The sequence below is a fragment of the Notamacropus eugenii genome, chromosome 4, assembly GCF_028372415.1.
Source record: "Notamacropus eugenii isolate mMacEug1 chromosome 4, mMacEug1.pri_v2, whole genome shotgun sequence".
Lineage (NCBI taxonomy): Eukaryota > Metazoa > Chordata > Mammalia > Diprotodontia > Macropodidae > Notamacropus > Notamacropus eugenii.
This window is the reverse complement of record NC_092875.1, coordinates 320,689,317-320,712,208: the sequence shown is the minus strand read 5'-3', so window position 1 is coordinate 320,712,208 and position 22,892 is coordinate 320,689,317. Positions and strand designations below refer to the sequence as shown.

General features: G+C 38.5%; 1 protein-coding gene and 1 pseudogene across 4 annotated transcripts in view; one reads left to right on the top strand and one right to left on the bottom strand.

The window, feature by feature from the left end:
• Positions 1–22,892, top strand: part of SGTB (small glutamine rich tetratricopeptide repeat co-chaperone beta) — a 91,052-nt gene that overhangs the window by 35,049 nt on the left and 33,111 nt on the right. For all 4 annotated transcript variants that reach the window (XM_072605094.1, XM_072605093.1, XM_072605097.1 and 1 more), the window contains one exon: positions 14,155–14,254. In XM_072605094.1, coding sequence (XP_072461195.1) covers positions 14,155–14,254 — 100 coding nt within the window. The remainder of the gene's footprint in view (positions 1–14,154; positions 14,255–22,892) is intronic.
• On the bottom strand, positions 15,678–16,633 carry LOC140498748 (small ribosomal subunit protein eS17-like; annotated as a pseudogene).

Genomic DNA, 22,892 nt, shown 5'->3' with positions numbered 1-22,892 from the left:
GTACACAATGATCTCCCAGTTCTTCTCACTTTATTTTGCATCTGTTCACATAGGTCTTGCCATGTTTTTCTCAAATCACCCCCTGCATCATTTCTTAAGCAAAATAATACTCCATTACAATCATATGTGACAACTTGTTCTACCTTTCCCTAATTGATAGGCATCCCCTCAACTTTTAATTCTTTGCCACCCTGAAAAGGACAACTATAAATATTTTTGTACGTATAGGGCCTTTTGCTTTTTCTTTGATCTCTTTGGGATACAGACCTAGTAGTGTTATTTCTGGGTCAAAGGGTATACACAGTTTTATAGCCCTTTGAACTTAGTTTCAAATTGTTCTCCAAAATGTCTGGACCAGTTTGCTACCCCACCAGCAGTTCAGTAGTGTATTTATTTTTCTCTCATCTCCTCCAGAATTTGTCATTTCTTACAGGTGTGAGATGGTAACTTAGAGTTGTTTTAATTTGTATTTCTTTAAACAATAATGATTTAAAGCATTTTTTCATTTGACTATGGATAACTTTGAGTTCCTCTGAAAACTGCTTGTTCAAATCCTTTGACAATTTATCAATTGGGGAATGGCTCTTATTTTTATAAATTTGACTCAGTTCCACACTCAATATATGTGAGAAATGAGGTCTTTATCAGAGAAATTTTCTGTAAAATTTTTTGATATTACTTCATTGTTTATAGTACCTTTTAGCTAAATATAGTTTCCCTGATTAACTCTTTTAATTAGGTCTATTTTTTTTTTTTACTTGAGTCTTCTGTTTGAATGTCAAATTTTCTATTCAGCTCTGATCTTTTCATCAGGAACGTTGGAAATCCTCTATTTCATTAAACATTCATTTTTTCCTCCTGAAGTATTAGACTTAGCTTTTCAAGGTAGGTGATTCTTCATTATAATCCCAGCTCTTTTGCCTTCAAGAATATTATATTCCAAGCTTGAGATTCCTTTAATGTGGGAGCCACTAAATCTTGTGTGATCCTGACTGTTGTTTCAGTCATGACTGACTCTTCACAACCCAATTTGGGGTTTTCTTGGCAAGGACACTGGAGTGGTTTGCCATTTCATTCTCCAGCTCATTTTAGAGATGAGGAAACTGAGGCAAATGAGGTTAATTGACTTGCAATATTCACAGCACCAAGGGCAACTATGACTATGCCAGTGTAGTTTGGATTCGAAAAGTATAACAGATTCTTCATATAGAAGGCAGAAGAAGAATATTTATTCAGACACCATAAAGCCAAATCTCAGAACCAGAAAGTCAAATCCATCATAGTAGCCAAAAAGCCAATATACATTATCGCTGCAGGGGACAAAGCCATTCTCAAGCCTCCCCCACTCCTTCCCACAAGCAAACAAACATTCATGAGCCTGTGCCTGCTTGCGTGTGTCCTCTTTCTCTCTCCACCATAACTGCTGTCAATAACTTCCTCTCAGTTTTGCTCCACCCTTCCTGTTCTATGCATTCAATATTCTCCTCCCAAAATATGTGACTTAGGCTTCTATGTGATTTAAGCAGGTCACATGGGCCTGTTAGTGAATGGGAAAGATCTTCTCATTTAAATTACCGTTACACTTGCCCAGGATCACCCAGCTAGTAAGTGTCTGAGGCCAAATTTGAACTCAGGAAGATGAATCTTCCTGACTCTAGGCCTAATACTCTATCCACTGAATGACCTATCTGCTTGAATCCTAAGTTTGACTCCATGATATTTGAATTGCTTCTTTCTGGCTGCTTGAAGTATTTTGTCTTTGATGTGTGAGCTCTAGAATTTAACTGAATACTTCTGGGAGTTTTTATTTTGGGATCTCTCTCAGGAGGTGATTGGTAGAACCTTTCGATTTCTATTTTGCCCTTTGAATCTAAGATATTAGAGGAATTTTCTAGGATGATTTCTTTAATTATGATGTCTAGGCTCTTTCTTTGTCATGGCTTTCAAGTAGACCAGTAATTCTCAAATTATTTCTCCTCAATCTGTTTTCCAAGTCAGTTGTTTTTCTGATGAAGTATTTCATATTTTCTTCTATTTTTTCATTCTTCTACTTTGTTTTATTGTTTCTTGCTATCTTGTGGAGTCATCAAGCTTCCACTTGCCCAATTCTAATTTTTAAGGAATTGTTTTCTCCAGTGAGCTTTTATATCTCTTTTTTCATTTGATCAATTCTTCTTTTAAAGGAGTTCTTTTCTTCTGTGGATTTTTCTAACTCTTTTACCATTATGTCAGTTCCATTTTTTAAGGAGTTATTTTGTTTAGTACTCTTTTTGTGCCTCTTTTTCCAAGTTGTTAATTTTCTTTTTATAAGTTTTTGTATCACTCTCATTTATTTTCTCAATTTTTCCTCTACCACTCTTATTTTTTCTTTGGCTCTTCCAAGAATCTTATTGGGCTTGGGTCCAAGTAGCATTTTTCTTTGAGGCATTGGTGGTAGATGTTTTTACATTGTTGTCATCTTCTGAGTTTATGTTTTGGACTTTCCTGCCACCATAGTAACTTTTTATGGTCAAATTATTTTTTTTGTTCATTTTTCCAAACTATTTCTTGATTTTGAATGTTATGTCAAAATTGGGCTTTTTCCACCTGGGGTGGTAAAGCACTATTCCAGGCTTCATACTTTTTTTGTGTTGCTGTTTTCAGAGCTACTTCTGGGGGGTTTGCAAGTTTTTGGTGTTTCTAAGGTGGTGCGATGCAAGGACAGGGTGCTCCCTGCTCTCCTAGTCTGTGTTTTACCAAGGAAGGACCTCTAGTTATTTGCAGCTGCATGCCCAGTCATTCCTCTTTGTCTTGGAACTGTAATCAGGGCTCCTGCCTCCTCGTGACTGACCACTAGCACTCCTCTCCACCTTGAAATTGTGATCCAGAACTGTGTATAGGTAACAGAGAAGCTAATCAGCACCGGCTGCACCTGGTATCAGCAAAGGTTCCCCATAATCTCTGATCATTTGCCTGGCTTCCTTACCATCTCTGGGCTAAGAGCATCTGAAGCTGCTGCTGCTGCTGCTGCTGCTGTTGCCACTGTTGCTGTGCTCATAGTATGTGGGCTCTGGATAGATTTCCACTCTACCTCCACCCTGATGTTACAAACTTCTCCTGCCTACCTCTTAAGTTTCCTCAGACCAGAAAAATGTCTCACTACAACTTTTTGTTGGCTCTGCTGCTCCAAAATTTGATTTCTATTGTTTCATTTTTTTTTAAGTGACTTGATAAAACAAAATTCAGCCTTTAAGATTCTCCTCCAAAAAAGTATCTTCATGTATGTTTTAAGTTCATGTAAGATTCCTTGATAAAGTAATCCCTTAGGTACTTTCTTCAGTGCACTATAGATTATTATTATCAAGTGAAGCATAAAACAGAGAGGCCATGCTGGCCATTGATTTTTATTATTCTCATGGAGAATATTGAGTAGTGGAGTCTAAGTGGAAGAGTGAAAACCTGTGATTTCAGGGTCTTCCAGATGTTCCCAACATTGTACTAATTGTATGAGGTATCAGACTACTACAGAGCTTCTTACCCAAGGTCCACTATCATGCAAGAGGTCCTCACAGGTAAAACTCAGTAAGTAAAAACTGACTTTTTTTCTAGGCTCTGTTATGCAGGTGGATACACAAATCATGTTAGACTATCAGTGAATACATCTTATAATAGTCCTACAGATGAGCAATGATCCATGTCCATGGGTTCGATGGATGGAGAAGATCAGGCTGACTTGCATTTGAAAGACTGCAATATGCTTTCAACAATTCCCTGTTACACAAACCAATCTTTTAACCCCAGTATTTTGTGATGATACATTACGATAGCAAATAATAGAATTCCACCGTGTGAAAAAAAAATCAAAACGCAGTATTATCTATGCACGTTGCCAATAGCAAACTGATGTAAGACTTGGTCTGAATGATATGCAGGAAAAAAGAAAAAAAGAATCTGAGCCAATCATTTAGAAAACGGAAGACATAGCAAGTCGAGAGAGAACCCAGGTGCTGCATTGGTCAATGTGAAATGTTAAAAGACCTCAAAGAAGGCCCCAGATATTGTTGGTTAGTTTCTCTATGGAGATTTAATGAAACCATGTAAATGACAGTTGAACAGGACACAAGAAAGTATAGATAGTTCGAATCTTTACCATTGAAAGAAATATCCATGTTGAAATTATGGATCCACTGAAGGTTCTAATAAGTTGGAGTGATAATTGGAACATATTGAGTTGTTGACATGATTGATCTCATCCACCCCTAAAATATACTAACAGCATTTCCAAACATCAAACTCAAGCCTGGTCATGTTTCAGAATGGGTTAATAGATTTTTATATTTGCTTGTGTGATCTTTGCAGCAAATTTTGGTTGTAAATGACATGGCTTGGGTAATGAACCATATCCTATGTTGCCCTTTCTTTTCTATAGTCCCATTACGATGATATGTAGATGATCACAGGATTATAAATTTTAATGTAGAGGGGACCAGTGACATCCAGCTCAAACCTTTTTATAGATGAGGAAACTGAGGCCCAGAGAAAGACTTTATCTTACCATGGTGGTATATTTTGTTGTTGTGTTCATCCTTCATTTTCTTTTTTTTTTTTTTTTTTTATTAAATTTATTTATTTAACTTTTAACATTCATTTTCACAAAATTTTGGGTTACAAATTTTCTCCCCTTTTATCCCCTCCCCCCCCAAACACCAAGCATTCTAATTGCCCCTATGACCAATCTGCTCTCTCTTCTATCATCCCTCTCTGCCCTTGTCTCCATCTTCTCTTTTGTCCTGTAGGGGCAGATAGCTTTCTATACCCCTTTACCTGTTTTTCTTATTTCCTAGTGGCAAGAACATTACTCGACAGTTGATCCTAACACTTTGAGTTCCACCTTCTTTACCTCCCTCCCTCTCCACCCCTTCCCTTTGGAAGGCAAGCAATTCAATATAGGCCAAATCTGTGTAGTTTTGCAAATGACTTCCATAATAGTTGTGCTGTATAGGACTAACTATATTTCCCTCCAACCTATCCTGTCCCCCATTACTTCTATTCTCTTTTGATCCTATCCCTCCCCATGAGTGTCGACCTCGAATTGCACTCTCCTCCTCATGCCCTCCCTTCTATCATCCCCCCCACCCTGCTTGTCCCCTTATCCCCCACTTTCCTGTATTGTGAGATAGGTTTTCCTACCAAAATGAGTGTGCACTTTATTCTTTTCTTTAGTGGAATGTGGTGAGAGTAGACTTCATGTTTTTCTCTCACCTCCCCTCTTTATCCCTCCACTAATGAGTCTTTTGATTGCCTCTTTTATGAGAGATAATTTGCCCCATTCAATTTCTCCCTTTCTCTTCCCAATATATTTCTCTCTCACTGCTTGATTTCATTTTGTTTTAAAGATATGATCCCATCCTATTCCATTCACTCTGTGCACTCTGTCTCTGTGTATGTGAGCGTGTGTGCATGTGTAATCCCACCCAGTACCCAGATACTGAAATGTTTCAAGAGTTACAAATATTGTCTTTCCATGTAGGAATGTAAACAGTTCAGCTTTAGTAAGTCCCTTATGACTTCACTTTGCTGTTCACCTTTTCATGGTTCTCTTCATTCTTGTGTTTGAAAGTCAAATTTTCTTTTCAGCTCTGGTCTTTTCATCAAGAATACTTGAAAATCCTCTATTTCATTGAAAGACCAATTTTTCCCCTGAAGTATTATACTCAGTTTTGCTGGGTAGGTGATTCTTGGTTTTAGTCCTAGTTCCTTTGACTTCTGGAATATACTGTTCCATGCCCTTCGATCCCTTAATGTAGAGGCTGCTAGATCTTGTGTTATCCTGATTGTATTTCCACAATACTTGAATTGTTTCTTTCTAGCTGCCTGCAGTATTTTCTCCTTGACCTGGGAACTCTGGAATTTGGTCACAATGTTCCTAGGAGTTTCTCTTTTTGGATCTCTTTCAGGCGGTGTTCTGTGGATTCCTTGGATATTTATTTTGCCCTCTGGTTCTAGAATCTCAGGGCAGTTTTCCTTGATAATTTCATGAAAGATGATGTCTAGGCTCTTCTTTTGATCATGGCTTTCAGGTAGTCCCATAATTTTTAAATTGTCTCTCCTAGATCTATTTTCCAGGTCTGTTGTTTTTCCAATGAGATATTTCACATTATCTTCCATTTTTCCATTCTTCTCTCTTTGTTCTGTGATTTCTTGGTTTTGCATAAAGTCATTAGCCTCCATCTGTGCCATTCTAATTTTGAAAGAACTATTTTCTTCAGTGAGCTTTTGAATCTCCTTTTCCATTTGGCTAATTCTGCTTTTGAAAGCATTCTTCTCCTCATTGGCTTTTTGAACCTCTTTTGCCAATTGAGTTAGGCTAGTTTTCAAGGTGTTAATTTCTTCAACATTTTTTTGGGTCTCCCTTAGCAGGGAGCTGATCTGCTGTTCATGCTTTGACTTCATGTCTCTCATTTCTCTTCCCAGCTTTTCCTCCACCTCTCTAACTTGATTTTCAAAATTCTTTTTGAGCTCTTCCATGGCCTGAGCCCATTGGGTGGGCTGGGACACAGAAGCCTTGATTTCTGTGTCTTTGCCTGATGGTAAACATTGTTCTTCCTCATCAGAAAGGAAGGGAGGAAATGCCTGTTCGCCAAGAAAGTAACCTTCTATAGTTTTATTTCTTTTCCCTTTTCTGGGCATTTTCCCAGCCAGTGACTTGACCTCTGAATATTTTCCTCACACCCACCTCACCTCCTGATCCTCCCAGCCTGTGTTTGTGGTCTGAGATTCAAATGCTGCTTCCAGCCTCAGGGCTTTTGGCGGGGGCAGGGCTGCTATTCAGTATGAGATTATGATCTGGTGCTGAGATCGGGGCAGGGCCACCTCTCAGGCTCAGTTCCCTCAGGGGGTTTATGCGCCGACCTTCCGCAATGGATTCAAGCTCCCGCCCGCTTGGGGAGCCCCTGTCTGCAGCCGCCTCTCAGCTTCTACCTCCCGGGGGGGGGGGCCTGAATTATGGGGGCACCCCACTCCCCTCTCGACCCGCCAAAGAGACTCTCTCACCCACCCCTGTCACCTGTGGGTGGAGGGACTTGTGCGGCCGCTGGACATCCCGTCCCTGAAGCCTGCTCGGATCTGTTTCTCTCGGTGCCGCAGCCGTGGCCGCAGCAGGTCTGGGCTGGGCTTTGTGTCTGCAGCGCGACGGACCTTTTGCGAGAGGTTTGCAGATCCCTCTGTGGGTGGAGGGACCCGCGTGGCCGCTGGAGATCCTGTCTGTGAAGCCTGCTCGGATCTTTTCCTCTCGGTGCCGCGGCCGCGGCAGGGCTGCACTCAGCTCCCAGTCCCGGCGCCCAGTCCGCGGCGCGAAGGACCCCCCGCGAGAGGTTTGCAGGTCTCTCTGGAACAGAAATCTCCCTCGCTCCAATGTTCCGTGGCCTCTGGGTGCGGAATTCGCCGTGAGTTACTTCCCTGTAGCCATTCTATGGGTTGTGGGTTCAGAGCTATGTGTATGTGCGTCTTTCTACTCCGCCATCTTGGCTCCGCCCCCCTCATCCTTCATTTTCAAAGAAGGCTATGACATGAGCTAGTAAGTAGCAGATCCAGTATTCAAACCTATGTCCTCTAATTAATGTGAGCTCATTGAGGACAAGGACTGTGTTTTTGCCTTTTTTTGTATCCCCAGCCTTTAGCTCAGTGCCTGGTACATAATAAATCTTTATTTATTATTTTTTTTATTATTTATTTTTAACACAGTTTATAACAGATAAAGCAATTCAAACTTTTGGTCAAGTGATACTTCTTTTTAAAGCATTTGCAATATGGACCACAAAAGAATTTGTTTTTAAAACATTAACCAACTGAGACACAAATAATATTTATGTTGCTAACTTCACAAGCTCTTGACCTAATTGTCTCCATAGTATTTCTAAAAATTAAAGGACCCTAACTTAATGTTGTTGGTCTAAAGTCCTATGCCTAATAGCTTAATTTTAGACAATCTTGGATATTCCCCTACCACTAATCTATAACTGAATAGATCTGGTATTAAGCTTACAAACCTTTTGGCTATAGGAAATTGCCACCAAGAGTAGGGACATTCCAGGGATACAATATCTCCCCAACCTCATGTCAATTCCAGGCAGGATTAGATTATCCATTTGCATTCAGTCAGGCTTAAAGTCTGCCAGGTGTCAGTGGGGAAATTGAGTCAGGAGAATCCCACCCACCTCAGCCCATGCTGAACAGCCACTCTCCCACCCTTCCCTTGAGATCACCTTTTGCAGTTCATACCAGCATCTCACCAGCTTACTGACATCATGGGTTGGAGGCTCAGATCGCCTTTCTTGCTACCCATACCTGGAGTTAGACTCAGAAGAACAGTCACTTAATAGTCCCATAGCATCTTAAAATGGCAAGTTCCAATAACCAGGTTTCAAATAGGATTATAATTTTCACTTTGGCTAAGGAACACCTTTTGAGGCAAGTCTTAAGTGGCTTACATGCCTTTCTATACATGTTCTAGTTCCTGATTAAATAGCAATCATAAAATCAAATTTACCATTAACACCTTGACTTTTCCATCAATGCCAAATTTTACCCAAGGTTACCTTCCTCTAGGAAATTTATACTGAAATTCTTTTCTCCAAACTAAAGATGACAGTGATTTATTCTCAGTAATTAATTCAGGCAATTGTTTTAATACTAATTTCTTTTACCTCACTTTGTAACATGTCCAATTTTTCTCCCCATCTCTCCCCTCCCCCTGCTTCCTAATACCTTGCATTCTGATTACTCCTTTCCTCAGTGTACCCTCCGTTCTATCACATTCCATCCTTCCCTCATCCCCATCTTCTCTCTTTTCTTGTAGGGCTAGAAAAATTTCTATACCCCATTCCCTGTAGTTCTTATTTCCCAATTATATGCAATAAAAATTCTCAACATTCATTTCTAATACTTTGAATTCCAACTTCTCTCCCTTCCTCCCCCCCCCCCCAGCCCCACTGAGAAGGCAAGCAATTCAATACAGACTAAATATGTGTTGTTTTGCAAAAGACTTCCATAGTAATCATGTTGTGTAATACTAATCATATTGCCCTCTGTCCGACCCTATCCCACCATATTTTCTCCCCTATAATTGACCTTGTCCCTTCTCAAAAGTGTTTATTTCTAGTGACTCTCTTCTCCCATTTGCCCTCCCTTCTAACATTCCCCTCACTCCACTTGTCTCCTCCTCTCCTACTTTCCTGTGGTGTGATATAAATTTTCATATCAAATTTAGTGAGCATGTTATTCCCTCCTTCAGCCCCATGTGGGGAGAGTAGCTTTATTTTTTCCCCCCTCTCCTCTTCTCCCTTATCTCCTCCATTGAATAAGATTTTTCTTATCTCTTTTATGGGTTATAGCCTACCCATTCCATTACTCTCTTTCTCTTCATGGAATTTTCCTCCTTCACTCCTTAATTTTTATTTTATTTTATTTTATTTTTGTGTGTGTGTGTGTGTGTGTGTGTGTGGATATCATCTCTTTTGACATAACACACCCTATACTCTCTATCTATCTATGTGTATGTATGTGTGTGTGTGTGTATGTACAATCTCTCCAACTAGCCAAATACTGAGAAAAGATTCAAGAGTTAAAAATATTTTCTTTCCATGTATTAATGTAAACAGTTCAGCTTTAGAGAGTCTTTTATGATTTTTCTTTTCTGTTTACCTTTTAGTGCTTCTCTTGATTCTTGTCTTGGGATGTTAAATTTTTAAATACAGATCTGGTCTTTTCCTCAACATGAATTCTTGAAAGTCATCTATATCATTGAATGACCTTTTTTTCCCTTGAAGTATTATATTCAGATTTGCTGGGTAGGTGATTGTTGGCTTCAATCCCAGTTCCTTTGATTTCTGAAATATTCCACACCAAGCCCTTTGATCCCTTAATGTTGAAGCTGCCAGATTCTGTGTTATCCTGATTGTATTTCCACAGTACTCAAATTGTTTCTTTCTAGATGCTTGCAGTACTTTCTCCTTGATCTTGGAACTCTGAAATTTGGCCACAATATTCCTAGGAGTTTCTCTGTTTGAGTTTCTTTCAGGAGGTGATCGGTGAATTCTTTCAAAGTCCATTTTGCCCTCTGATTCTGTAACATCAGGGCAGTTTTCCTTGATAATTTCATGGAAGATAATGTCTAGGCTCTTTTTTTCATCATGGCTTTCAGGTAGTCCAAAATAATTTTTAAATTATTTCTCCTGGATCTATTTTCCAGGTCAGTTGTCTTTCCAAAGAGTTGTTTCACCTTATCTTCTATTTTTTCAAATTTTTGGTTTTGTTTACTAACTTCTTGGTTTAACTCACAGTCATTCATTTCCCTGAACTCAATTCTCTCTTTCAACGAATTATTTTGTTCAGTGAGCTTTTGAACCTTCTCCTCCATTTGGGTAATTCTGCTTTTTTAAAGCCTCCTTCTCCTCGTTGGCTTTTTGGACCTCTTTTTCCAATTGAGTTAGCCTCTTTTTAAAGCTGTTATTTTCCTCATCATTTTTTTGGTTCTCCTTTAGTAAGCTGTTAACTTGTTTTTTAAGGTCTTCTATTGCCTGAGCCCAGTTTAAGTTCCCTTTGGAGACAGAGGCCTTGACTTCCTCTGACAGTATGCCTTGTTCTTCCTCATCTGAAAGAATGGGGGGAGACACCTGTTCCCCAAGAAAGTAACCTTCTGTGGTCTTATTTTTTTCCCTTTTTTGGGTATTTTCCCAGCCAGTTACTTGATTTCTGAGTTTCCTCTTCACAACCTCCTGGCCTCCAGTTCTACCCAGCCAGCACTTGGGGGCTCAGATTCAAATGAGCTGCTCCCTAATCTCAGGGACTTTTGGCCAGGGCAGGGCTGCTGTTCAGTGTGAGATTAAGTTCAGCTGCTCAGGTGGAGGCAGGGCCACCACACAGGATTCAGTTCCCTCAGGGGCTTTCTTATGAGACCTTCAACAATGGATGTTAGCTACTGCCTGCTTTGGGAGCCTCTGTCTGCTGCTGCCTCTACTGCTGCCACCTGAGGAGGCCCGAGTTATGGGGACACTCTGTTCCCCTCTCAGCCAGCTGAGAAGACCCTTTCACTGACCTTTGGCACCTGTGAATTGAGGGATCTGTGCTGCTGCTGGAGATTCTGTCCCTGAAGCCTGCTTGGATCTGCTCCTCTCAGTGCTGTGTGGCCAAGGCAGGGCTGGGCTCTGCTCCATGTCTGATGCACGACAGGCCTTTCCCATCGATCTTTTAGGTCTCTCTGGGACAGAAATCTCCTCCACTCTGTTGTTCTGTGGCTTCTGCTGCTCTAGAATTTGTTGAGAGTTCTTCTTTACAGGTATTTTATGAACTGTGGGGTAGGAGCTAGCATATGTGTTATCTTTCTATCCCGCCATCTTGGCTCCTACAATCCATAATAAATCTTTAAAAAGTGCTCATTGACTGACTAATTCTAACTCCAAATCCCTCTGTCATTTGGATGTTTTATTTTTGGTTTTATGAAATGCCTACATACCTTTACAAAAACTCATTTATTACATGTAGGGAGGCTCTCTTTTGATACAAAGAGCACATTTGCCTTTTTCCTTCATTTTCCATGTTGTAGATTCAGAGAAGAGCAGGCTGTCATCTCCAAGGATTTTTGTTTTGTTTTATTTTAAATGAATCATACCATGTGTATTTAAAAAAAAAAAAGGTGATCCAAGTAGACTGTTAGGTATGTTCTTATCTCAGAATACATATTTTATTCATCTGCTTGTAATCAGGACATCTCGTCAACTCCTTATTTTCTAACTGAACTACAACATATGAAAGTAACCTTTCTTTCTCAGAAGAGCTTGGGTGAATTTAAGGAGAATTCCCTATTATTTCCTCCTACCAAGCAACTCAAGGACAAATGACCATTACATTATGTCCTGGATGTGTTCCTAAGGAGTTGTCTGCAAGTTAAATTTTTTTTTGTGAATTAAATCTCTTCTATTTAATTTACATTATAATGTCAGAGATAGTTAATGTTCATTTGTTCTTTAATTACTCTTGTATTGAACAGCATAACTATAAGATTTTTGTACTTTCTCTACTCCCTAGAATAATGATGTATGGCAATTAGATCTATTAGGAGAGATTTCTGACTTAAATTCATTAAAGAAAATTTTGCAGTAAAAAATCTTCTGTCCTTTTTCTTTCGTATTCATTCTTCCTTCTACTCCTAAGACACACACACCCCTAATTTATATATGGTAGAAGTTTGGATTTCTTTCTGTTGGTTTTCTTAAATCATGTGGGACACATTCCTCTGCTCATGGAGACACTCATTTTACTACTGTGTTGGCTACCTTGACCTTTTGTTAACCCATCTGCCATTGTGGTTGCCTGATGGTTTGGTTCAAGAAGTGCCCCTCAGTGACATCCTATGGCCCCTAAAAATATACCAACCACTCATTGCCATCATTTGTGTTTATCCCTTATTGTTCAGTCACTTGATTGACAGGAGTCCCATGCTAAAATTTAAGTATTATTACAAAAAATAACTGTAAGAAGAAAGGTTACTTTCATATGTTACAGTTCTGTCAGAAAATAAGGAGTTGACGAGATGTCCTGATTACAAGCAGATGAATAAAATATGTATTCTGAGATAAGAACACACCTAACAGTCTACTTGGATCACCTTTTTTTTTCAATATGCATGGCATAATTCATTAATCAATGGAGATACAGCCTACCCTTCTTAATAATAACTCATCAACCAGCCACATCTTATTCTCAATTAGTTGACCTAGCAGAGAAAGAGAAAATAAGAACTAGCAGAGGTAAATTTTGATAGGGAAGAAGATGTGGTAAGGAGGCTAGGTCCAGAGCATGAGCATGGTCTGGGACAAGCTAGAGTTGGGGGGGGCTTAGGAGAGAGTAGACAGCCTGGAATAGAAATTGGGGAAGAATGAAACAAAAAAAGGCATGCCAAATTTTGCCTATGACTAGCTCTCTTTGTTAAGTAATCTTTCCCTACCTTCAATTATGCTTGAGGGTAAAGAATCCTATGTTATATAGATAGAGATGTTGATTTCTTAAGATTCAAGTGAATTCCTTTGTATGTGGCAACATTTTTTAGTAACAACATAATGGAAAGAATACTGAGTGGGAGGCTGAAGACCCAGGACTTAATTTCAGCTATGCCATTTATTATCCTGTGTAACTCTGGAAAGCTCGTTTAGCCTTTGTGAACCTCAGTTTCATCATATGTAAAACAGGGAGAGTGCTCCCCACCCTGCCAAGCTCAGAGGGTTGTATCCAAATCAAATGCAATAATGTATGTGAAGATGCTTTGGAGATAGCAGTGTTGCTAAGGATTAATGTTCTTTTGGAAAGCACTTGGTAAAGCACTTAAAAGTGCTTTAAAAAGTGCTTTAAAAAGCACTTAAAGTGCTTTTTTTTATATGTGACATTATGTAATAAGGTATGAGTGTGGCAAAAAGAGTATTGAACTTAATGGAGTTCATTCATTCAATGAACCTGGGTTCAGAATCTGGCTTTGTGATCACTGGGCAGATCATTTGATCTCGCATTACCTCTGCCTCCTTAGTTATAAAATAAGGAAAAGCACACATATCTTTTGGGGTCAATATGAGTAAAACGTTTTATAATACTTGGCGTTTGTAAACTGGGATTTCCTGGGCATCCATGAACTTTGACTGGAAAAAAGTCCTCTTTATTTTCGTCAACCTCTAACTAAAATTTATCATTTCTTTCAATTATTTGAAAACATTTTGAGAAAAGTTTCATAGGCTATTAAAGGGATCTATGACAACAAAAAAGCTTAAGAACCCTTATTTTAAATGCTATATAAATGTGAAGAGGAAAACCTGAGTTTGGATTCATATCTCAGATACTTCCTAGTCAGTTTCCTCATCTGTAAAACGAGGAGATAATGTTTAAAGTGGAGATGATAATAGCAGTGACAACCTTTCAAGGTTGTTGTGAGGATCAAAGGAGATAAACATTAACGGACTATATAAATCCGTATTGTTATTGTTGTTCATCACAATTTATCTTGAGAAAGATTGAACAGCGTCTTTGAGTCACTTTGGGTGGAATGTCTCATATGAGTCTTTCAGACATTGAATTTTTTTCCTTTCAGCATTTTGTATCAATTTTGTGACATTGTTAACTATCTTTTTTTAGGTAATAACCACATGAAGGAGGAAAACTATGGTGCTGCAGTGGATTGCTATACACAGGCCATAGAACTGGACCCAAATAATGCAGTTTATTATTGCAACAGGTAAAGAGGCATTTTATCACAATCAGTTTAAAACTCTCTAAACTTTTGGACGTAAAACTATGGAAGGGAAAGTTGGTCTATGAGTCAGAAACTTTTCAAGTCACCTACAGTCACTGACATTGTCTAATAAAGGCGAGTCCTTGGGTTTCAGGGGCATACCAATCAGCAGACTGGGATGGCTAGTGCTTTCCTGAAGCTGTGCTTTTAAAAGGCTCCAGATTCCATTTCCTGTGTTCAAATTCAAAGACCTCTAGCTTAGTTTCTTAGTCTGGCTTGTGGAATTTTTATCTTAAAAAAAGCTATGCAATCCCTGGGATCAGATAATGCCCAGTACAGGAAATTTAGCCCTTTTGATATAGTCCAGAAATCTCAATATTAAAGAGGCAAGAAGTAGTTTTAATTATGAATAGCCTATGGCCCCATTTGAAAATTTAAGAGAGGTCAGGCAGTCCAGATAAGCCTATTATTTATAATGAGATTAGGAATCCAGGACTGTTATGCGTCTGGCAGTGTGGTGTTAAGTATAGCCAAGAATCTTTCCATGCTTGACATTCACCCAGCTCTCATTAAATCTGAAATCTATAATAATAGTACTCTTGCATTTAAAATAGTGCTTTTCCCCAAAGGAGTCCAGTAGGAGAAGAGTGTGTAATTTACAGTAATTAGAATATTTTATTCTTATGTTTAAGCCAATGTTGAGTAAAGCTTGAGGATGGCTTTCAGTCTTTTAGGTGAGACTCTCACAGCTCAAATGTCTATAAATATCTCGATAGACAGTTGTCCTGCCAGCTCCCCCCATGTGTTTCTTTCTCAGCCAGCTGGCTACTATCATTTGGAGGCTCAGATGAACAGATACAAATATTTCTTTAAAGATTTCTTTTTATGGTCTTATTCATAATCAGAAATACTTCTGATATGTCATGCTTTTTTTTTTTTTTAACAATGAGTCTGTTTTCTCTTTTATTGTGTGGAGTTTTAAAAGGATAGGAACTAAGCAATAAACAGTTTCCCTTTATCTTTATTGGTCAAAATCCTCTCTGTCCTTCAAGGCCCACCTCAGAAATTGTACCTGTACTGTGATGCTTTTGCTGAATACCTAGCCAATCGTGAACTTTTCACTCCTCTTAACATGTCTAGCACTAACTGTAAAAGCCATGTCCTTATATAGCACTGGTTTTTGTTTGTTTGTTTGTTTGTTTTAGACCAGACCTATGATTTTGTCAGTGTGGGGAACTCCCAGGATTCAAACTCTTTTTTATCAGCCACAAGTCTTGGAGGCTCTTGCAGCTCTCAGCTTCCTTCCTTCCTTCCTTGCTTCCTTCCTTTTTTTTTCATTTCTTTTTCCCTCTCTCCATCTCTCCCTTTCTTCCTTCTCTCTCTTTTTTTTTCTTTCTTTTTTGGGAGGGGGGGGTATTCCCCAAGTTTATTGGAAAAAAGGCAAAAATAAATAAATATTAAATGACTCCTCTTGGTATATTTTGAAGTTTGTCCCAGCTGTGGGCTGGGTAATTTGCAAGTTGGACAAACTGTCAAAGTCCAGGAGTTTCAATATTTCTTTACTATCAGGGTCCACTTCAGTGATGTCCTGATCATTCTGAGGGATGTAGCCATCCCTCCTTTCTCTTCCATCTTTTTGTAATTTGATGATGATAATTCTCACAGGGCCTCTCTGGATCTGTTTCATTAGATGAGTAACATATCCTGAGATCTTGTTGGGGAGCTTTTTGCTGAGGATGATGGCATTCTCTTTGTACATGCAAGCTTGTTGGTATGGTAGTTGTTGCCCAGGCATATACAGTATTTTTTGGTGATGACCTGCACTATCTTCTTCATGATCTTGGTCCAAATGTGACCCACGTTGGCTCTGAGGGGTGAAGGGCCCAGTTCTTGCTTTCAAGACTGACAGAGCTTATGCCATGCTTGTAGAATACTTTGGACAATGTTAGTCAGTCAACTGAGTGGATTCCCAGTGGCAAGCTCTGGCCAATCAAACTGAGAGTAGGAGATGAGGAGCTGGGTGCTTCTTCCCCCATTGGCCAGAATGAATATATGAATATTACAAGGTCAGTAGCAGTTGAATATTTGTGATAAGTATTTAGTGCAGAACTTCTTACCCTTTCTTGTATCACAGATCCTTTGGCAGCCTGATGACGCTTATGAACAAACTTTTCTTTGGATTAATGTTTTTAAAAACAACTCATAATTGATGGAAATGCTACATTTCAGTTAAAGATTAGTGAAAATGAAGATGCATTTTTTCCCTACCCAAGTTTGCAGACCCGCTGAAATCTATCCAGAGATCCCTTGGAGTCTAGGTTAAGAGCCCCTAGTTTAACATATCACAAACTCCGGTAACTGATCTCCCAAGGACACAGGCATGCCTTGTAAGTTTACCCACTGTCTTTTCTATCCCACAGGCCTTTTATGCATGGCATATATCTGCCTAGGAAATAACTGGAGACTTTGTATTTTGGATCACCCCTACCTTTCACCATCACTTATCTGTGGTGTTATTCAGAAATTGTAGCTGTTTGGCTAATGCTTCTTTAGAGGAAATCCTACAGTTCCCTATTTCATCATTCTTGTTGCCATTCAGTCACAGAACCCTAGATCTTTCTTCAAGACCAATGGAAAGACTTATGTAGTGGTCTGAATATATTTTTTGTAAAGGGTGTTCACTAATCCCTGATGTACTTCATATTTAGCTGAGAAATTAATTGAAAAGGATTTTAGGCACCACTTGAGTGTTTTTTTCTGCCCTATTTGCTATAAACATGGAACACTTGGAAACCATTTTTGTGTTCTCCATCTAACAAGTTAAAGCTATTAGAATTGCTCACCAAGATATGATAACACTGAATTGTGCTGAAATTTGTGCTGAAATTTCATTAGTTCTGCCCTGATAAGCAGACTGTGCATGCAGAGACAGCAGATCACATTGTTATTCAATTCAGATGTCAGTATGTTTGGCTTCACCACAGAGGAACTACAAATATAGCCTCCTATTCCCTTCCTGGCCTTTGATGCCTACTTTTCTGTCTGTGCTTAGATACAGCTGAGCTCTATAAGGAGCTCTTCCCCAAACAAGTCAGTTGGTGAGCTTACAGGCTGTCACAATGGAAGAAAGAATAGATCTGCTTATTGTACTCACACTGAAGATATTTTTTCACAAGGAGATAAAAAGAGTTTGAGAACACACTATTCCCAGGCTTCTTCTGTAAGCCTGCCAGTACTAATCATATGCTCTAGAAAGATGCTAGAGACATTGGTCTGGCAGAGATCATAAGATCATACACTAAGAATTGGGAGAGATTTTAGAGATCACTGAATTCAGCCCCCTGATTTTTCCTGTCAAGAGACTGAGCATAAGAGAGGCTAAGTGACTTGCTAGAGGTCACACCGGTAATAACAGGAAGGGCTCAGATTTGAACCTGGCTCTCTTGATTCCAAGTTTCATGCTGTTTCCACTATAAGTGTCTTTCCTACACTTTTCTTTATTAACATTTTTACCAAAAAGAATTTTTTTTATTAAAGATGTACTATGATAACTTTTCATTGATATACTTTTTTCCTATTAACAAGTATGATAGCTTTGGTCTTCCTTGAGGATTCTAATGGACCAACTTCAAGCATTCATTATTCTATCTAGTAAAAAAACAGTTTTTGCATATGGTGTGAAAGATTTTGTGTCTCACTTGAGAGCCAATGGAATTCTATTGATGAGCAAACTGATTGCAGGTTATATGCTTTCTAAATTATTTTGAGTACCTTCTAAATGCATTGTATCAGGATCACTTTTTTAGTGGTAAGAAACTTTGGTTATTCATTTGGAGCCTTGTATACAATATCTGGGAAGGTACACAGTGACAGCTCTCAAGCCATGGGAAGAATTTTGTTTTAAATGGATATTAATATATATTTATAAACACCTTGAGATCCTCAAAAGACAATATAGCTGTTTTTAATATTTGTTGATGTTGTTGTGTCATTTTTCAGTTGTGTCCAATTCATGACCTCATTAGCTGCCATGTGTCATCCAATTATTTCTTCAAACTATTAAAGAGTTCTTTCATATTTTGTTCAACAAATAACTGCTGAATTTTTACTATGTTAAAGGCACTGTATTAAGTGATATGGAAAACAGACACTGTTTTCAGTGATTTGAGAGATACAAAGATGAATAAGATATGAACTCTGCCCTCAAAGAATTTAAAGAGCAGTAGGGAGAATAAGGCATGCATATTCTACATCCTGTGTATGAACAGTAAAAGAATGCTTTAGGTCTTAAGAGAAGGGAATCATCTCCAGCTGGAGGGATTATTATTTTTTTTTTTCCATTCTGAACTCTTTTTTTTTTTTATTTTGTAATGTTTAACAATCACTGCCATACAATTGTGATTTTATCCCCCCCACGTACCCCCCACTCCCCCCCTCCCTCCCCACGACTGCATACAATTCTGTATAGATTCTACATATACTTTCCTATTGAGTATATTTTCACTATAGTCATGCTATGTAGTCAGACTAAGATAAATGAAAGAAATCGTATAACAAATCAGAACATGATACACAAACACATACACATACACAAACATGATCTGCTACAATATGTGAGTGACTTCCATATTTCTCTCTCTGAGTGTGGCAGGCATTTTGCCTTGAGATCCTCCATTGGGATTTTTTTTTTTTTTGGTAAGAAGTTCTTGTGTTATTACACAAATCTAAGTCTACCAGAAAAAACTCTCACACACTGTGGTTGTTGCTGTGCATAAAGTTCTCCTGGTTCTGCTCCTTTCACTCAGCATCAGGTCATATAAGTCCTTCCAGGCCTCTCTGAAGTCTTCTTGTTCATCATTTTTTATGGCACAATAGTACTCCATTACATTCATATACCATAATTTATTCAGCCATTCCCCAATTGATGGACATCCCCTTGACTTCCAGTTTTTGGCAACTACATAGAGTGCTGCTATAAATATTTTTGTACATGTGGGACCCTTTCCCATTTTTATGATCTCTTGGGGATATAGTCCTAGTAGCGATATTGCTGGGTCAAAGGGTATGCACATTTTTGTAGCCCTTTGGGCATAGTTCCAAATTGCTCCAGCTGGAGGGATTATGTGAGACTTCATGAAGAAGGGCATTTGAACTTGGAGCTGAAAAATTACTGGTTCAGAAGACAAAGGATTGGAGGTAGGAGAGCATGAGGCATGCTTGAGGGTTAGAGAAGAGTTCAATTTATTTCAAAAAGAAGTTACACAAGGTAGGCTTTGAATGCCGGGACTTTATTCAGTAGGCAGTGGGGAATGAAAGACAGGGACAGAGAGACAGAGACAGAGAGAGACTGAGACAGAGAGAGAGCACAGACAGGAACTGTAGTCATGAAGCTAAAAGACACTTGTTACTTGGAAGAAAGCCATGGCAGATCTGGACAGTATACCAAAAAGCATAAGTATCACCTGGTTGACAAAGGTTTGTATAGTCAAAGTTATAGTTTTTCCTGTAGCAATGTATTGCTGTGAGAATTGTACCATCAGGAAAGCTGAGCACCATAGCACTGATGCTTTCAAATTGTGATGCTGGAAAAGACTTTTGAGAGTTCCTTGGACAGAAAAGAAATCAAATCAGTCAATACTTGAAGAAATTAATTGACTGTTCTTTGGAAAGTCAAATACTGAAGCTGAAGCTTAAATACTTGCCCACGTAATAAGAAGACAGGATTTATTGGAAAGATTGAAGGAAAAAGGAAAAGGGGATGGCAGAGGAGGTGATGGATAGATAGTGTCATGGAAACAGCATGAGCTTGGACAGACTTTGAGAGAAAGAGGAGGATAGTAGGGTCTAGTGTGCATGGGTCATGGAGAGTTGGACTCGATTGAACAACAAAAATCCTTTATAGATCAAGTGACCAACATTCATCTTTATACGCCTATAGATTTTTAGTTTTTTCTCAGATGTATATGAGTTCATTCTTGCCTTTTTTACATGCCTATGTAGTTCCGCTGATAAAATATTACCTTGGAAAGTATTGAGAACCTTAAGGCTTGTGGGTCTGTGGAAGGAAATGAGAATTTAGCATGAGGCAAAAATCTGTGAGTAGTAAAACCCCAATTCACCATGATCTTTAACCCTAATTTTTTTCTTGGTCTTTTCCCCTTTGTAACTTTGTTTTTATGAGGAAATGGGACATATTTTATTATTTCTATCAAGGATTTAGCTTCCAGTACAGCTTTTCATCCATCTTGTAGTCAGTATGCAGTTAGCCCAACATGCCCTATCTGCATTTACAGTCTTGTAAAGAAGTGATGTTTAGAGAGAGAACACTTGAGACCCTATCCCAGAGCCCTCAGTCATTGGTATGAAATTGACTGTTCTTACTTTTTATGCCAGGAAATGAATTATGATTTAGAAAGTTGCACAACTGCACACTGTCTGAGTCTTCTAGTTACTAGTGATTTCAGTCTCCCTGCGTGCAGGTTTATAACTGCTGCTACACCATCTGAATTGGTTTGATGATCTTCAGCCTTTGTCTTTTAGGGATTGGTTTCTGACATCCTTTTCTGCTTCTTATATTGCCAACACGTGGAACAATTTCAGAGAACTTTAGTGCACAAGGCAATGTCCATAGCAAACATTTACCACTTATAAATTAAATGCAGAGAATTTCATGGCTGTTATTTTTAAATGACCATAGAATTGACCTCCTTAAAATAGAACTTGTGCATTTCTTTGGTGGGACAGAAAAGTAGAGTAGCATTGAGTAGTAATAGGGTCAGGAATTTGCTCTGTGAAAATTTGCTTTTTACAGGATTTTCATTGGACCTTGATGGTTTTATGATTTAAAAAAAGTCAGATACTTAAAGCCTTTAATAACTACTACCTTGGGAAATAAATACTAGATTAATTTTACATTTAGGTGTATAGATAAAAAAATGAGAAATGTAGGATAAAGAAGTAAGACTTCTGTGTGAGGAATAAGAGATGCAAAAGAAAAGCTAAAACCCGATTTTGAATATTTTTGCTCTATTGTTTTCCAAACAATTGTTGTCCAGTAGTTTTTCAGTTGTCTCTGACTCTTCCTGACCCCATTTGGAATCTTCTTGGCAAAGATACTGGAGCCTTCTCTTGCTCATTTTTACAGATGAGGAAACCAAGGCAAACAGGGTTAAGTGACATACCCAGGGTCACACAGCCAGTATGTTTCTGAGAACTCAGGAAGATGAGTCTTCCTGACTCCAGACTGGGCATTCTATCCACTGTACCACCTAGTTAGTTGAAAAAAAAAATGATTTAGTTGCATATATTATCACATTTGCAGAGCCCATTTTTTTTATTCTGAAAATGAACTCATGATAACAGCTGGAATGAACTGCCAGAAAGGGGTAGCAGAGAAACACAAGGAAAATACTTAACTATGAAAACAATTGATGAGTGTGGATCATTTGGGAGAGATAGGAGGCAGCATGGCACAGTAGAAAGAGCACTAGATATGGTAATCCAGAAAATTTGGTAATCTGTTCAAATCCAAGCGGTGTTATCTTGCACAAGTAACTTAGTTTCTCTAGACTTTAGTTTTCTCATCTGTAAAATGGGAAAGTTGATCTAGAGCAGAAACTAACATATGGTCAGCAGGCCTCATGTGACCCATAGTAGTCTGAGTGCTGCCTGAACTAGATTAAAATCTAGTAATTGAGAAATATTTAACAAAATAGATAAAATAAAACACATCATATTATATTTTAAAACTATATTATTATGTCGCTCTATTATGTGAATCTTTCTGTATGGATTAGTGGCACCTGTTTCTATTTGAGTATTTAAATCAAAGGTTTAGAGGACCTCTGAAGAACCTTTCAGATCTCACTCAAACTATATTGCATTCTTTGATTGTCCCCTATGCCCATTTTCCTCTGGGTTAGAAAGAAGAAAATGAGCATTTATTTATTTATTTATTTTGGGGGAGACAATTGGGATCAAGTGATTTGCCCAGGGTCACACAGCTAGTAAGTGTCTGAGGCAAGATTTGAATTCAGGTCCTCTTGACTTCAGGGCCAATGCTCTATGTACTGTATGACATTTATTAAGGACCTACTGTGTGCCGCATTCTGTGCTAAGTACTTTAACAATATATCTCATTTGATACAACAACCCTAGTAGGTAAATGCTATTATTATTCTCATTTTACAGTTGAGGAAAGTGAGGCAGACAGCAATTAAGTGACTTGTCAATGGTCATAGAGCTACTGAGTATCAGATAAAATCTGAACTCAGGTCTTTCTGATTCCAGGTCCAACCCTCTACCTGCTTTGAAATCATTCATTATTTTTAACTCTACATCCAGATAAATGAGCCTGGAAAGCAGGTCAGCACATATTAAAACTGTACTTAGTTATTTTCTTAGTTACTCTTCTTGTAACAATGAGGCATTTGGAATATAGCATCTGCTTTGTACTGTGTCCTGGCATGTATTACTCATCTCTGAGAATCATGCTTTTATTCAATAGATTTTTTTAAAGTGAGCATAATAAAAGATTCAGGGCTTTAACCATCATTAGATCCATTCAAGATTGAAGCAATAATAGTTTGTTGTACTCCTCTAGAAACTCAAATAAATTGAAAGCACCCAAATGCAATTAGCT